Source organism: Eleutherodactylus coqui, chromosome 6 (genome assembly GCF_035609145.1).
Source record: "Eleutherodactylus coqui strain aEleCoq1 chromosome 6, aEleCoq1.hap1, whole genome shotgun sequence".
In the NCBI taxonomy this organism is placed as follows: domain Eukaryota; kingdom Metazoa; phylum Chordata; class Amphibia; order Anura; family Eleutherodactylidae; genus Eleutherodactylus; species Eleutherodactylus coqui.
Genome location: NC_089842.1, coordinates 224380976 through 224399131, shown reverse-complemented (window position 1 = coordinate 224399131; position 18156 = coordinate 224380976). Strand labels below are relative to the sequence as shown.

At 45.0% G+C, this 18156-nt stretch overlaps 3 protein-coding genes across 3 annotated transcripts in view; all 3 read left to right on the top strand.

Annotated features, from left to right (window-relative positions):
- LOC136631699 (low affinity immunoglobulin gamma Fc region receptor III-A-like) overlaps positions 1-8111 on the top strand; it is a 40982-nt gene extending 32871 nt beyond the window's left edge. Inside the window, exons 4-7 of the mRNA XM_066605987.1 lie at positions 5546-5803; positions 5914-6165; positions 7408-7476; positions 7987-8111. Of these exons, the coding sequence (XP_066462084.1) occupies positions 5546-5803; positions 5914-6165; positions 7408-7476; positions 7987-8111 (704 nt within the window). The remainder of the gene's footprint in view (positions 1-5545; positions 5804-5913; positions 6166-7407; positions 7477-7986) is intronic.
- Positions 1-18156, top strand: part of LOC136571849 (Fc receptor-like protein 5) — a 176070-nt gene that overhangs the window by 97128 nt on the left and 60786 nt on the right. The gene's annotated exons all lie outside the window — the stretch shown is intronic.
- LOC136631698 (high affinity immunoglobulin gamma Fc receptor I-like) overlaps positions 6136-18156 on the top strand; it is a 56181-nt gene continuing 44160 nt past the window's right edge. Inside the window, exons 1-4 of the mRNA XM_066605986.1 lie at positions 6136-6165; positions 7383-7476; positions 10078-10335; positions 10446-10697. Coding sequence (XP_066462083.1) covers positions 6136-6165; positions 7383-7476; positions 10078-10335; positions 10446-10697 — 634 coding nt within the window. The remainder of the gene's footprint in view (positions 6166-7382; positions 7477-10077; positions 10336-10445; positions 10698-18156) is intronic.

The window sequence follows — 18156 nt, the reverse complement described above, 5'->3', positions numbered from 1 at the left end:
TATTTTGAGGGAGGATCCATATTTGGGAAAACAGCTACCAAAAAATCTGGTGAAAATAAAACATTAAAAATCTACTTGCCCGATCATGCCCTACAAAAGAAAGAAAGAAAGAGAAGAAATATGAATCCTATGTGGGCTATAAAAGATGGGAAAAATTGAGTTTTCAAATGTGGAGTGAAAAGGTGCAAATGCTGCATTAATAGAAAAGGCGAAAATTAGTGAAAAGGTGCAAATGCTGCATTAATATAACACCTAAAAGAAGAGTGATAAAGATAGATGAGAATGAATGTGTTGAGATCAAACAAAGACTTACATGTGAAACCGTAATTTACCTACAAGAATGCCCGTGTGATAAACAATACATAGGAAGAACTAGACTGCACTAAGGACAAGGGTATCCCAACATAGGAGTAATATCAAGACAGGTTTCTCTCAACATAATGTTTCCCAACATATTTACCTTCAACACAATTGTAATTTTTCCGATCTGAGAGTTACTCCCATAGAACATATTCTTACCAAGTCTATTTCTGAAATGCGAAAAAAAGAAGTGTATTGGGTTTTTAAAGTGAACACCAAAGCCCCATATGGTTTGATTGAGGTATTGGAGGAAATATAAATATAAAAATATCATTATACAGCCATACTATCCCAATTGTATTTTAATGGAATTTACTCAGCATTTTGTATTTGTTTCTAGAGAGATAAAGTATCATTGTATATCTAGGTTTTTTATTGTCATTTAGTGTTTTATGTGCACAATTATTCTTATCTGAAATGTCTTTATATTCCAGATTTTTCTGGTATATACATGTGTATATATATATATATATATATATATATATATATATATATATGTTTTAAGATTTTTCTTATACATTCTTATACATTTTTCTATATTCATCTATTTTGTGTGCCACTTCTGGGATTGACACCATGGCTGTCCCATTGCAGAACACATGAAGGGTATCTGTAGGTAGATCATTGGATCGGTGTATACATCCTGGCGCATACCCATGCGTCAACACGTAGGCATGTGACATGTGACGATGCTTACGTCTATAGTCACGCCCTGTAATGGCGGCTCCCGTTGGGAACCCATTGTCAGAAGCCACTCGTAGGTTTAGACATGTTTTTACACAGCAGCACGTACTCATGTGATATTTGGACGCTTACCGCGTCATATGCCATGCCCAGTACTGGCAGTATCGACTTCAAGTAGGTTGATCTGAGATGTAAGTGACAGTTACAATTTATTATATAAATGCTGTTGTGTGTTCGTTATGTTTATGCTTGATAAAGGCTTATATATATATGCTGACGAGCCGAAACGCGTTGCATTTTTAAAATAAGGAAAGACTTATATAATACTAGCTGATATACCCGGCTTCGCCCGAGTTAATTTGGTACTGGTGTTTATCTGGTGTTCACACGGAAAATCTTATGAAGTCATGGTTACTTTAGAGATACTGAGGAAAAACATATGTTCACCATTTTGCATAGTTCTCTGCGTTACCCAGGAAACACCACGTGGAGGTAACCATGCGACGTTTCCTTTATATAAAATGACATCAGGAAGTGAGAGAATTAGATTACATACATAAAATTTGGACACTAATTCTTTTGCGCTTAGAATTGAATAATCGAGTTGGGACCCATTAGCTTTTCCTATTTATGACATAATCAATGCTCGTGCCAAATTTACTGTTTCTATGACACCGGAAAGTGAGAAAATTACATTCCACACGTAAAATTTGGACGCTAATTCTTTTGCGCATAGAATTCAATAATCGAGTTGGGACCCATTAGCGTTTCCTATTTATGACATAATCAATGCTCGTGCCAAATTTCCCGTTTCTATGACACCGGAAAGTGAAAAAATTACATTCCGCACGTAAAATTTGGACGCCAATTATTTTGCGCTAGAATTGAACAATCGAGTTGGGACCTATGAACTTTTCCTATTTATGACATAATCAATGCTCGTGCCAAATTTCTTGTTTCTATGACACCGGAAAGTGAGAAAATTAGATTCTGTACGTAAAATTTGGACGCTAATTCTTTTGCGCATAGAATTGAATAATGGAGTTGGGACCCATTAACTTTTCATATTTATGACACAATCAATGCTCGTGCCAAATTTCATGTTTCTATCACATTGGGAAGTGATTTAGATTATGTACGTAAAATTTGGACGCTAATTCTTTTGCGCATAGAATTGAATAATGGAGTTGGGTCCCATTAGCTTTTACTATTTATGACATAATCAATGCTCGTGCCAAATTTCACGTTTCTATGACACCGGAAAGTGAGAAAATTACATTCCGTACGTAAAATTTGGACGCTAATTCTTTTGCGCATAGAATTGAATAATCGAGTCGGGACCCAATTACTTTTCCTATTTTGGAGATAATCTATGCTTGTGGCAAATTTCATGTTTCTACGACATCGGGAAGTTGGAGAACTTTTGGCGAGTCAGTCAGTGAGTGAGTGAGTGAGTGAGTGAGTCAGTGAGGGCTTTCGTCTTTATATATGTAACTAGCTGATATACCCGGCTTCGCCCGAGTTAATTTGGTACTGGTGTTTATCTGGTGTTCACACGGAAAAGCTTATGAAGTCGTGGTTACTTTAGAGATACTGAGGAAAAAAAATATGTTCACCATTTTGCCTAGTTCTCTGCGTTACCCAGGAAACACCACGTGGAGGCAACCATGCGACGTTTCCTTTATATAAAATGACATCAGGAAGTGAGAGAATTAGATTACATACATAAAATTTGGACACTAATTCTTTTGCGCTTAGAATTGAATAATGGAGTTGGGACCCATTAGCTTTTCCTATTTATGACATAATCAATGCTTGTGCCAAATTTCCCGTTTCTATGACACCGGAAAGTGAAAAAATTACATTCCGTACGTAAAATTTGGACGCTAATTCTTTTGCGCTTAGAATTGAATAATGGAGTTGGGACCCATTAGCTTTTCCTATTTATGACATAATCAATGCTTGTGCCAAATTTCCCGTTTCTATGACACCGGAAAGTGAAAAAATTACATTCCGTACGTAAAATTTGGACGCTAATTCTTTTGCGCATAGAATTGAATAATGGAGTTGGGACCCATTAGCTTTTCCTATTTATGACATAATCAATGCTCATGCCAAATTTCCTGTTTCTATGACACCGGAAAGTGAAAAAAATTACATTCCGCACGTAAAATTTCGACGCCAATTCTTTTGCGCTAGAATTTAATAATCGAGTTGGGACCCATTAGCTTTTCCTATGTATGACATAATCAATGCTCGTGCCAAATTTCCCGTTTCTATGACACCGGAAAGTGAAAAAATTACATTCCGTACGTAAAATTTGGACGCTAATTCTTTTGCGCATAGAATTGAATAAACGAGTGGGGACCCATTAGCGTTTCCTATTTATGACATAATCAATGCTTGTGCCAAATTTCACGTTTCTATGACACCGGAAAGTGAAAAAATTACATTCCGTACGTAAAATTTGGACGCTAATTCTTTTGCGCATAGAATTGAACAATCGAGTTGGGACCTATGAACTTTTCCTATTTATGACATAATCAATGCTCGTGCCAAATTTCACGTTTCTATGACACCGGAAAGTGAAAAAATTACATTCCGCACGTAAAATTTGGACGCTAACTCTTTTGCGCATAAAATTGAATAATGGAGTTGGGACCCATTAGCTTTTCTTATGTATGACATAATCAATGCTCGTGCCAAATTTCCCGTTTCTATGACACCGGAAAGTGAAAAAATTACATTCCGTACGTAAAATGTCGACGCCAATTATTTTGCGCTAGAATTGAAGAATGGAGTTGGGACCCATTGGCTTTTCCTATTCATGACATAATCAATGCTCGTGCCAAATTTCCTGTTTCTATGACACCGGAAAGTGAGAAAATTAGATTCCGTGCGTAAAATTTGGACGCTAATTCTTTTGCGCATAGAATTGAATAATCGAGTTGGGACCCAATTACTTTTCCTATTTTGGAGATAATCTATGCTTGTGGCAAATTTCATGTTTCTACGATATCGGGAAGTTGGAGAACTTTTGGCGAGTCAGTCAGTGAGTCAGTCAGCGAGTCAGTGAGTCAGTCAGCGAGTCAGTCAGTGAGTCAGCGAGTCAGTGAGTCAGTCAGCGAGTCAGTCAGTGAGTCAGCGAGTCAGTCAGTCAGTCAGTCAGTCAGTCAGTCAGTCAGTGAGGGCTTTCAGCTTTATATATATAGATATGGATTCCTGATAGTCTATCCTCGGTAGCGCTTGGAGATTTTTTATTGTTCCTTGTTGGCTATTGGTACATTGCTCCTCCAGTGGAAGACACAAGCCTCCAGCAGCTCTCCTGATCCCGGAATAAGAGGAAAGGACTGGGAAACATCATCCAATATATTTTACATGCCTGCTGGGACGTGGAGGTGTTAGTGGGTTTCCCGCAGGGGAGCCCCACTGGGCACCAGGTAAGTCCCCCTTTTTACTCCGATTCCTATTGCTATCCTATCTGTATTCGGTGGAGCGCTGGGTTCATCTGTTTACTAGAGAGTTTAATTTGGCTTTTATTGGAAGAACCAGTGAAAGCCGCTGTATCACATTTATATGCCTGTGGTCTGTACATTGGGAGAGGGGATTTTTTTGTTACTTCCATTCCCAAATATTTAACCCCTTACATGCCACGATCAATGGCAATTGTGGCATGTAAAAGTCGACAGGAAGAGGTCAAGAAATGTTTATGTTTATTTAAACAAATTGAAAAAAAAAAACTGTTTCATTTAGGCCGGCTGCACACGGCGCCCCCCAGAGACCCCCAAACTTACCTGTGGATTCGGCATCCTCGCTCCCGCATGATGCTTCAGCGGTAGGCGGGGAAGCGGTTTTACGCTATCTTCCGCTGTGCTACAGCGGAAGATAGCGTGACGGACTGGCTTCCATTGACTGCAATGGAAGCCGTCCGCGTGTACACCTGCGGCAAATAGAGCATGCCGCGGGTGAGGTCGGGTGATTTCACGGTGCGGAATTCCGCGATGGAATTCCGCACCATGAGCATTGAGCTATTAGGTTCAATAGAACCTAATAGCTGCGGGCAACGCAGCGGATTTCCGCCGCAAATTACGAGGCAGAAATCCGTTAGTGGGAAGGAGCCCTTAAAATGTCCTTTTTCATAAAAAAAAAAAAAACATAACCATGTTACATATCACTGCATTCATAATGACGCATATAATAATACTATTATACACAGTATACGGTGTAAAAAAAAATTTTTTTTAATTTTTTAACTGCATTTAACTGTATGTAAAAACAGACAAAAATCGCCTGGTGCAAAACAGGTTCTCTATAACTGCAGTGATGGTTTATGGGGTCGGTGATTCAGCTGCAGACCTGATGGTTTCGGCAGGTGATGGTTGTTTCTATGTGGACTGCACATTATGTACATGTTATGGTCCTAATCTGTACTATGAAGATATGAAGAATGTGCAGGTCATTGTGTCTACAAGTCCTCTATATAATCCATGATGTCTTATAGGAGCCGCCATCAGACCTGCGGTGACCTTCTCTCCAAACTACAGGAAGATATTTACCACAGAGTCTATAACGATGACCTGTGATGGGGGCTCTACTATAGGAGGGGGGCCGAATTATATATGGTACAAAGACTATTCTCCTGTATACAATGGAAAATCCTATATAATACAAAGTGCTGAAACATCAGACAGTGGAAGTTACCGATGTCAGACCAGACCTGGAGAAATAAGTGACCCTGCTGGACTGGAAGTTGTCCGTGGTGAGTAAATATACCGGGTCATACATATAGACACAAGGTAACACATTGTATCACACAGACTGATAACCCATCATATATGTCACCTCATCTTATATCATGCTGTATTACAGGTTATGTCATCCTGCAGACCCCTCTATATGTCTATGAAGGAGATGAGATACATATAAGATGTCACCAGCGTCTTGGATACTATGTACGACGGACAAGATTCTACAAAGATAACATACTCATTAGAGACTGGACATATACTGCAGAATATTATATAGGAAATGTAGATGGGACGACTTCCGGGACTTACAGATGTGAGAAACAAATCAGTGGGCCGTACATCGATGGAGATGCAGTTTCTGTTTCTGCAGAAGGTAAGTCCAGGATCAGTTATATAAGAATTATCCAGGAGTGTTTGTATACTGATGGAGTCACATTGTCTCCTGACCGGCCATCTGTAATTATTACTTAGGCCAAATGCAGACGGCCGCATCAGATTCCTACTGCGAGATCTCATAGCGGAATCAGACCCTCTGCCCCGGTGGTGACCCCCGTGTACCTGTGTGATGTCTTCTTCTCTGTGCTGCTGATGTGCGGGCTGCTGCTGCACATGCACAGTGCAGAGAATGACACGCCATTGCGCCGGCGATGACGCGAATCTGTGTCGATTTTGAAATTCTCATTTCAGAATCGCCGCAAGGCGGACGGCATCCTTTGACTGCAATGGAAGCTCTTCATGCGAGGCCCTCACTAGAAATAGGACATGCGGCAATTCCCCATCCCCACGAACAGAAAATCGCAGTTGATTTCCGCTCGTGGGCATGGAAAAGCGTTTTGCATAGCATGTCTATGGGTAGTATTTGCTGTGGGATCCAGAGGTGAACACCTGCTCCGGATCTCGCAGTGCAAATACGCCCATGTGCATTGGGCCTAAGTAGGGTTACGGTTAGATGTGGAGAATTTAGGGGATGGAATTTTACAGACTGAAACTCTGCAACAAACTGCACTACAATGGAGGATTATCAACTTCACAGCGGGATCTACTGTAGAGGTGATGGATTTGGGGCACAGATTTTCCCCTTTACAATGTAGACAGTGAAATCTGCAGTAAAATCTATATGTAGCATCTGTAGCTTTAAGACCGTATCTGTAGCAGAGATCTTCCACCATCTTTGAGCTTAGTCTTCAGTCAGTTAATCTTCAGGGTCATGAAGCTGAAAGCAGTGGTCCACTTTCTATGGTACCCCAAGACTTGTAGGACATTCATCCGTGCCTGTGCCCTGACAAACCCAAAGAGCTGTTGATGACTCTGCAGACCCAGAATGACACGTGGCTAACCCAGAACAATCTGAAGCCAGGTAAGGTTGTGTGTGACAATAGACCAATAAAAAGATCAGCTCATTATCCATCCAGTCCTATTATAATCAAAATGAAGAATGCTTGTTGTCATAAGCAATAACAATGGATTGGTTCCCTTAAAAATGTAACTTTACTTAACAAAAAGATTACACATGGAAACAAAAATATTTAAAAACCCAGTATATAGTGCAGACGTATATATCTGTTTCTATTGTGGTTTATTAACATCCAGAGTATCATCATTATCCCATATTCAGATAGCTGTCGGTCTATGACTGTAGTTATGTTTGCATTTGTTATTCAGCAGGTCAGTACTGGAGAGAATGGTGAGTGGCGCACGTTCCCCATAAAGACCAGTAACACCCAATAAGTCCTCCTAAGTAGAGGTACAGTGAAGCCTCCAGAGTACTGCTTATAGCATCTGAGAAAATAGTTTGATCGTTAGAACCTGCTACACCATCTCCCCAAGGTACATGTGTAACAATAAGGCCTTCATCTTGGTAAGTTTAGACATGTACCTTGCCTGGCCCATCTAAACCTGGTAGTACAATTACTCAGGTTTACATCCACTGCTGGAAAAGTCCAGGAGCATTCACACTCAGTCACCTCTCATCTGGCAGAGGTGCAGTGACAGTTTGAACTACCACCCAACTGCCTCATCAGGGACATACCTAGAGGGAGAAATTCCACGTTCCTTATGTTACAGAGGTTAAGCCAGCAGTAGAAAGGGATAACTGAGTACCAGATGGTGTGTGCCATTAGCAGGTGGTGTATGGAGATCGGTCACATGACTCCTGTGGAGTGTCTGTAAATCAAAGATGTGTCTGCCCTTTTAGCCTACTTTGAGGAAGCTACTAAAATACACCGCCATGTAGATGCAATGATCAGTATGACCATCCCTGTTGTCTGCCTGCTGGAACAGACCCTACAGGGCCTCATGGACAATGACGTGTTGTCATAGGAGATGGAGCAAGGGATACCAATCTCCCAACTGTCTCGCCACTCCACTATTATACAACACTGGATGGAGGGTGTCTTTGGGTAAGAAAGTGGGGTTTCTAACACATTTCTCCACCCATAGGAGAAGTATACAGGGGGAGCAGAAGGAAAAAAAGAGAAGTGGAATAATATAGGTCCACAGGCCAGGGAGCAGGCTATGCAACGTTGCTTTCATCCATCACTGTCCTCAGGTATTCTATGTAGATGGAGGACCAGCTGAAGGATACTCTTAGGCCTGACCTTGAGGGATTGGGGGCTTTTACTTTTGGGTACTTTGAAGCATATGAGTGCTTTTATGCTACAGTGCCTGCAGAAGGACCATTACATAGAACATATGAAAACATCAGAACATTTCTGGGTGGCCAACCTCCCTGATCTCCGCTACAACGCCAAAAGGACAATTTTAATTTTGGCAGTATAGTGGGACCTCTAGATGCAGCATTATCAGGATAGACTGTTGAGCAGCATTTCTCTATGGCTGCAGAGATGCATCCTCAAAGGATCACAGGTCTGCGGCTCATGTCAGATGAGCAGGAAGCCATCACATCAGCACCACCACCAGGGGCAGGGGAGGTCTAACAGAGGTGGGTATAGATTTTTCAGTCTGTTGCATCTTGCAGCAACAGCTGACAGTCACAGGCAGCACTTATCCATGATGGTCCAAGAGTATTTCAGCTCCCCCATGGATGCACTCAGACATGGCAGTGGCCTCTTTGATTTCTGGGTGTCTAAGCTGGATGAGTTTCGAGAGCTTGTACAACATGCTTTAGGCCTCCCTCACACAGGCCTTTGGCAAAGCGCCATGAATTCGAGAGCAGCACTTTGCCTTTTTTCTTTCATTTTTGTCTGCAGCTGGCTTTTAGCACTCCTCATCATTGATCAAACTTCCATTCCTGAATTTTTAACCCCTTACATGCTGCAATCAATAGCACCCTGCAAGCCGATCACTGCACATAAGTAGTGCAGTGTGGGATACATGCGATTGAACAATCGTATCTTCAAGTTTCTTTGAGGGATAAAAACCTTTTGTTAAAAAAGTTCAAGAAAAATTAAATAAAGTTTTATTTTTGGAAAAAAAACAGTTTTTTACAATCTACTTTTATCATAAAAGAAAAATCAATGCATTAACGTCTTACATATCACTGCATTTGTAATAACCCGTACTACAAAAATCTTATATTCCACACAGTAAGCGAGTAAAAAAAAGGCAAAAGTTGTTTCTTTTAATGTTCATCTGCATTCCAAAAAATGCAATAGAAAGTGTTCAAAAAGTCACAACTACTCCAAATTGGTATGAATGTAAACTAAAGCTCATCTCAGGGGCTCCAACGGCTCATTTGGCAAAAAATAACAATCGTATGGGTTGTGGAGAACGGCGATGCAAAAAAAATTTTTTAGAGTTTTTATTGTAGAAAAATAATAACACATAAAAAACTATATACGATTGGTATCCCAGTAATTACAATGACCCACAGAATAAAAGTAACTTTTTTTAATACTGTATGTAAACCCTATAAAGGAAACAAAAACAAAATGGCGGAATTTCAAATTTTTTTCCTGTTCCCTCCAAAAAAAATTAACAATACATTATATGTACCTTAAAGCGGTCTACTTACAACTCATCCCACATAAAACAAGGGGCCATATGACTATGTCGATGGAAAAACAAAATGTTACCCCTCTGGAATGCCTGGAGACTAAGGTGCAAAATAGGCCAGTCACTATGGGGTTAAAGGCTACCATAGTGACAGGTTCTCTATAACAGCAGTGATGGTTTATGGGGTCGGTGATTTAGCTGTAGACCTCGTGGATTCAGCAGATGATGATTTTTCCTACATGTTATGTTCCTAATCTGTACTATGAAGATATGAAGAATGTGCAGGTCATTGTGTCTACAAGTCCTCTATATAATCCATGATGTCTTATAGGAGCCACCATCAGACCTGCAGTGACCTTCTCTCCAAACTACAAGAAGATATTTATCACAGAGTCTATAACGATGATCTGTGATGGGGGCTCTACTACAGGAGGGGGGCCGAATTATATATGGTCCAAAGACAATTCTCCTGTACACAATGGAAAGTCCTATACAATACAAAGTGCTGTAAGATCAGACAGTGGAAGTTACCGATGTCAGACCAGTACTGGAGAAATAAGTGACCCTGCTAGACTGGACGTTAGTGATGGTGAGTAAATCTACTGGGTCATACATATAGACACAAGGTAACACATTGTATCACATGGATTGATAACACATCATATATGGTACCTCATCTTATATCATTCTGTATTACAGGTTATGTCATCCTGCAGACACCACTATATGTCTATGAAGGAAATGGGATAAATATAAAATGCCACCACCGTCCCGGATACTCTGGAGGACGGACAATATTCTACAAAGATAACAGAGTCATTAGAGACTGGGCAGATAATGCAGAATATTATATAGGAAAAATAGGTAGAATGACTGTTGGGACTTACAGATGTGAGAAAGTAATCAGTGAGCTGTACATCTCTAAAGATGCAGTTTCTGTATCTGTAGAAGGTAAGTCCAGGATTGGTTATATAAGAATTAGAGATGAGCGAGCACCAAAATGCTCGGGTGCTCGTTACTCGAGTCGAACTTTCAGTGATGCTCGAGAGTTCGTTTCGAGTAACGAACCCCATTGAAGTCAATGGGTGACTCGAGCATTTTTGTATATCGCCGATGCTCGCTAAGGTTTTCATTTGTGAAAATCTGCAAAACACAATAAAGTGATGGAAACGACACAGAAACAAATAGGGCAGGCGAGGAGCTACATTTTGGGCTGCATCTCAAGTTCCCAGGTTCCACTATTAAGCCACAATAGCGGCAAGAGTGAGACCCCCCCCACACACACTGTCAGCGTAAAGATCGTTCTCCTCTGCCACAGCTGTAACAGCTGTGGCAGAGAAGAACGATGTTAGCCCATTGAATTCAATGGAGCCGGCAATACAGCCGACTCCATTGAAAGCAATGGGCTGCCGGCGATCGCGGGATGAATTGTCGGGAAGGGGTTAAATATATAAGCCCTTCCCTGCAATTCATCCAGAAATGTGTAAAAATAAAAAATATATATATACTTACCTGGTCCCTGCAGACGGAGTTCAGCGCGGCAGGCTGCAGTTCTCCTGAACTGCTCTGAACAGCTGTGAGTAGTATTCAGCAGCCGGGGATTTAAAATCCCCGCCTGCTGAATCAGATGCCTCTGATTGGTCACAGCCTGACCAATCAGAGGCATCCCTCACTCACACCCATTCATGAATTCATGAATGGGTGAGTGAGGGCTGCCTCTGATTGGCTCAGCGCAGGGACAGCTGAGAGCTGCCCCTGAGCCAATCAGAGGCAGCCCTCACTCATCCATTCATGAATTCATGAATGGGTGTGAGTGAGGGATGCCTCTGATTGGTCAGGCTGTGACCAATCAGAGGCATCTGATTCAGCAGGCGGGGATTTTAAATCCCCGGCTGCTGAATACTACTCACAGCTGTTCAGAGCAGTTCAGGAGAACTGCAGCCTGCCGCGCTGAACTCCGTCTGCAGGGACCAGGTAAGTATATATATATTTTTTATTTTTACACATTTCTGGATGAATTGCAGGGAAGGGCTTATATATTTAACCCCTTCCCGACAATTCATCCCGCGATCGCCGGCAGCCCATTGCTTTCAATGGAGTCGGCTGTATTGCCGGCTCCATTGAATTCAATGGGCTAACATCGTTCTGCCGGGACCAGGTAAGTATATATATATTTTTTATTTTTACACATTTCTGGATGAATTGTAGGGAAGGGCTTATATATTTAAGCCCTTCCCGACAATTCATCCCGCGTACGCCGGCAGCCCATTGCTTTCAATAGAGCCGGCTGTATTGCTGGCTCCATTGAATTCAATGGTCAGTGCTCGTTTAATCAAGACGAGTACCGCGTGGTGCTCGTCTCGAGTAACGAGCATCTCGAGCACCCTAATACTCGAACGAGCATCAAGCTCGGACGAGTATGCTCGCTCATCTCTAATAAGAATTATCTGGCAGCATTTGTATACTGATGGAGTCACATTGTCTCCTGACCGGTCATCCGTAATTATTACTTAGTCAGGTTACGGTTAGATGTGGAGGATTTTTGGGGTGGAATACTACAGACTGAAACTCTGCAACAAACTGCACTACATGGGAGGATTATCACATTCACAGTGGGATCTACTGTAGATGTGATGGATTTGGGGCACAGATTTCCCCCTTTGTAGTATAGACAGTGAAATCTGCAGTAAAATCTATCTGTAGCATCTGTAGCTTTAGGACCGTATCTGTAGCAGAGATCTTCCACCATCTATTAGTAGTCAGTCAGTAAATCTCCCCAGTCCCTGGAACCCTACAGCACCATGTAACTATGGGGAAAGGGTGATATTGGTGAAATGGTCACATCTCAGTCCAACTGTACACTTCAATAATACTGCTGGTAAGGCTACATGATGATGACGAGGAGGAGGATTTTTTCTATTTTTCACAGGAAACATAGTTTCGAGTTGGACCATATTAGATTAAGTACATTTTGTATCGCCCTGTAGTTCTCTATAAACTAAAAACTAAACTAAAAAAAAACACAGAAAAAAATAAAATATGAACAAAGCAAGGGATAGTCTTGGGGGTGAATGGGCCAAGTTGGTGCCTTAAGTGGCAACCCTGCTGCCATTCCTTAGAAGTGGTTCTGCAACAGCATTACATCCACAGCAAGCAGACGAGGTTGTAGAGTAGATGACACAGCATGCTCAAGTACCACCACCTCCTCTTCCTCCCAGCCGCAGGCACACAGCAGGCAGTCTGCACCAGTCAGCCAGCAGCATCCACACTGTACTTCACCCCATGCCAAATCCCCAGTACCCTCCCAAACAGTGCACATGGACCAGACTGAGGAGCTTTTTGATCATTATATGTCATACACATCAATAGAAAGGCTAAACAACCGATGGGAGGCTAATGACACATGGGAACGCACACTAACAGGCAAAGAAACTCAGCCTTATAGCCCGTTCATGCATCTGCGATGTTCCCGCGGATGTGAGGCATTTTTTGGCAAAAAACATTTCTCATCATTTCTGGGAAGTTGCGATCTTCCGGCACAGCTTTTTGCCGCGGTGGAGGATCATCACGTGTTTCGTATTGTTTTCAATGTAAAATCTTGCATCGCACTCGTGTGCATATCACTAGAGATGAGCGAGCACCAAAATGCTCGGGTGCTCGTTACTCGGGACGAACTTTTCGCGATGCTCGAGGGTTCGTTTCGAGTAACGAACCCCATTGAAGTCAATGGGCGACCCGAGAATTTTTGTATTTCGCCGATGCTCGCTAAGGTTTCCTTGTGTGAAAATCTGGGCAATTCAAGAAAGTGATGGGAACGACACAGCAACGGATAGGGCAGGCGAGGGGCTACATGTTGGGCTGCATCTCAAGTTCACAGGTCCCACTATTAAGACACAATAGCGGCAAGAGTGGGGCCCCCCCCTCCCAAAAACTTTTACTTCTGAAAAGGCCTCATTAGCATGGCATACCTTTGCTAAGCACCACACTACCTCCAACAAAGCACAATCACTGCCTGCATGACACTCCGCTGCCACTTCTCCTGGGTTACATGCTGCCCAACCGCCCCCCCTCCCCCCCACAGCGCACACCAAAGTGTCCCTGCGCAGCCTTCAGCTGCCCTCATGCCACACCACCATCATGTCTATTTAGAAGTGCGTCTGCCATGAGGAGGAACCACAGGCACACACTGCAGAGGGTTGGCACGGCTAGGCAGCGACCCTCTTTAAAAGGGGTGGGGCGATAGCCCACAATGCTGTACAGAAGCAATGAGAAATCCAATCCTGTGCCACCTCCATCTGGAGCTGCACACGTGGGCATAGCAATGGGGAACCTATGTGCCACACACTATTCATTCTTTCAAGGTGTCTGCATGCCCCAGTCAGACCGGGCTTTTTAATTCATAGACACAGGCATGTCCAACTCCCTATTGTGAAGTCCCTGTCGACCGACAGCATGGGTGGCTCCCTGGAACCCACCGGCCATACACAAAAATATCCCATTGCATTGCCCAACACAGCTGAGGTAGTAATGTCGTGCTTAATGCAGGTGGGCTTCGGCCCACACTGCATGCCCCAGTCTGACTGGGGTTCTTTACAAGTGGAAACGGATGCATTTATAATTCCCTGTGGACCCACAGCATGGGTGGGTGCCAGGAAGCCACCGGCGGTACATAGAAATATCCCATTGCATTGCCCAACACAGCTGAGGTAGTAATGTCATGCTTAATGCCGGTGGGTTCCGGCCAACACTGCATGCCCCAGTCAGACTGGTAATATGTACCTTAACAGTAACCGCGTTGGTGGTAATGTGGTGGTGACTGCGGACCTAGTAGTGCGGTTTTATTTTGTTGGTTTTCGGAATGTGGCCAGGATTAAGTGGGCCGTGGCGGGGGATGTTTTGGAGGCACTACGTGTCCTCTCCACGTGTCCGTGGTTATATGCACCTTAACAGTAACAGCGTTGGTGGGAAATGGCCTCGCCGCCATCATGTCTTTGGGAAGCCTCTGTTTCCACACCCCAGAGACATACCATTAGCAGCGGTATAGGCAGAGCCCAGAATTAGTAACATTTCAGCCGTAGCATTAGCGACAGGCCCCACTAACATATCACTAGCAGCATTATAGGGGGAGCACAGTCTTAGTTCCATTTAAGTCATTGTAGCAGCCTACACAGGCCCACAGGAACAATTCCAAAGCAGCAGTATAGGAGGAGCATAGTCTTAGTTCCATTTAAGTCATTGTAGCAGCCTACACAGGCCCCAGGAACAATTCCGAAGCAGCAGTATAGGAGGAGCATAGTCTTAGTTCCATTTAAGTCATTGTAGCAGCCTACACAGGCCCCAGGAACAATTCCGAAGCAGCAGTATAGTGGGAGCGCAGTCTTAGTTCCATTTCAGTAGCTGCAGTATAGCCAAGGCCCAAGTTACATTTATGTAGCTAAAGTGTAGGCCAACCCCGCACACACTTCTGTACCATGAGTGCAGGCGAAGAACATACAAATTGCTATGATTACACTGTAGGTGAGGGCCCCAAAACATTGGTGTACCAACAGTACTAATGTACCTCAGTAAAAATTGGCCATGCCCAACCAAGATGGCAGGTGAAACCCATTAATCGCTTTGGTTAATGTGGCTTAAGTGGTAACTAGGCCTGGAGGCAGCCCAGTTTAACGAAAAATTGGTTCAAGTGAAAGTTTCAACGCTTTTAAGAGCATTGAAACATATAAAAATTGTTTAGACAAATTAGATGAGTGAGCCTTGTGGCCCTAAGAAAAATTGCCCATTCAGCGTGATTACGTGAGGTTTCAGGAGGAGGAGCAGGAGGAGGAGGAGGAATATTAGACACAGATTGATGAAGCAGAAATGTCCCCGTTTTGGATGGTGAGAGAGAACGATGCTTCCATCCGCGGGTGCAGCCTACGTATTGCTTAGGTATCGCTGCTGTCCGCTGGTGGAGAAGAGAAGTCTGGGGAAATCCAGGCTTTGTTCATCTTGATGAGTGTTAGCCTGTCGGCACTGTCGGTTGACAGGCGGGTACGCTTATCTGTGATGATTCCCCCAGCCGCACTAAACACCCTTTCCGACAAGACGCTAGCCGCAGGACAAGCAAGCACCTCCAGGGCATACAGCACTAGTTCAGGCCACGTGTCCAGCTTCGACACCCAGTAGTTGTAGGTGGCAGAGGCGTCACGGAGGACGGTCGTGCGATCGGCTACGTACTCCCTCACCATCCTTTTACAGTGCTCCCGTCGACTCAGCCTTGACTGGGGAGCGGTGACACAGTCTTGCTGGGGAGCCATAAAGCTGTCCAGGCCCTTAAAGACTGTTGCACTGCCTGGGCTGTACATGCTGCTCGATCTCCGCACCTCCCCTGCTACCTGGCCCTCGGAACTGCGCCTTCTGCCACTAGCGCTGTCGGATGGGAATTTTACCATCAGCTTGTCCGCCAGGGTCCTGTGGTATAGCAACACTCTCGAACCCCTTTCCTCTTCGAGAATGAGAGTGGGAAGGTTCTCCTTATAGCGTGGGTCGAGCAGTGTGTACACCCAGTAATCCGTAGTGGCCAGAATGCGTGTAACGCGAGGGTCACGAGAAAGGCATCCTAACATGAAGTCAGCCATGTGTGCCAGGGTACCTGTACGCAACACATGGCTGTCCGCACTAGGAAGATCACTTTCAGGATCCTCCTCCTCCTCCTCCTCCTCCTCAGGCCATAAACGCTGAAATGATGACAGGCAAGCAGCATGGGTACCGTCAGCAGTGGGCCAAGCTGTCTCTTCCCCCTCCTCCTCATGCTCCTCCTCCTGAACGCGCTGAGATATAGACAGGAGGGTGCTCTGACTATCCAGCGACATACTGTCTTCCCCCAGCTCTGTTTCCGAGCGCAAAGCGGCTGCCTTTATGGTTTGCAGGGAACTTCTCAAGATGCATAGCAGAGGAATGGTGACGCTAATGATTGCAGCATCGCCGCTCACCACCTGGGTAGACTGCCCAAAGTTTCGAAGGACCTGGCAGATGTCTGCCAACCAGGCCCACTCTTCTGAAAATAATTGAGGAGGCTGACTCCCACTGCGCCGCCCATGTTGGAGTTGGTATTCCACTATAGCTCTACGCTGCTCATAGAGCCTGGCCAACATGTGGAGCGTAGAGTTCCACCGTGTGGGCACGTCGCACAGCAGTCGGTGCACTGGCAGATTAAACCGATGTTGCAGGGTGCGCAGGGTGGCTGCGTCCGTGTGGGACTTGCGGAAATGTGCGCTGAGCCGGCGCACCTTTCCGAGCAGGTCTGACAAGCGTGGGTAGCTTTTCAGAAAGCGCTGAACCACCAAATTAAAGACGTGGGCCAGGCATGGCACGTGCGTGAGGCTGCCGAGCTGCAGAGCCGCCACCAGGTTACGGCCGTTGTCACACACGACCATGCCCGGTTGGAGGCTCAGCGGCGCAAGCCAACGGTCGGTCTGCTCTGTCAGACCCTGCAGCAGTTCGTGGGCCTTGTGCCTCGTATCTCCTAAGCTGAGTAGTTTCAGCACGGCCTGCTGACGCTTGCCCACCGCTGTGCTGCCACGCCGCGCGACACCGACTGCTGGCGACGTCCTGCTGCTGCTGACACATCTAGATTGCGAGACAGAGGTTGAGGAGGAGGAGGAGGGTGCTTTAGTGGACGAAGCATACACCGCCGAACATACCACCACCGAGCTGGGGCCCGTAATTCTGGGGGTGGGTAGGACGTGAGCGGTCCCAGGCTCTGACTCTGTCCCAGCCTCCACTAAATTCACCCAATGTGCCATCAGGGAGATGTAGTGGCCCTGCCCGCCTGTGCTTGTCCACGTGTCCGTAGTTAAGTGGACCTTGCCACTAACCGCATTGGTGAGGGCGCGTACAATGTTGCGGGAGACGTGGTCGTGCAGGGCTGGGACGGCACATCGGGAAAAGTAGTGGCGACTGGGAACTAAGTAGCGCGGGGCCGCCGCCGCCATCATAGCTTTGAAAGCCTCCGTTTCCACAACCCTATACGGCAGCATCTAAAGGCTGATAAATTTGGCTATGTTGACGGTTAACGATTGAGCGTGCGGGTGCGTGGCGGAGTACTTGCGCTTGTGCTCCAACACATGCGCTAGTGACGGCTGGACTGTGCGAGACATTGGTGGATGGGGCCGAGGACAGCGGAGGTGAGGGTGTGGGTGCAGGCCAGGAGACGGTAGTGCCTGTGTCTTGAGAGGGGGGTTGGATCTCAGTGGCAGGTTGGGGCACAGGGGGAGAGGCAGCGGTGCAAACCGGAGGCGGTGAACGGCCTTCGTCCCACCTTGTGGGGTGTTTGGCCATCATATGTCTGCGCATGCTGGTGGTGGTGAGGCTGTTGGTGGTGGCTCCCCGGCTGATCTTGGCACGACAAAGGTTGCACACCACTGTTCGT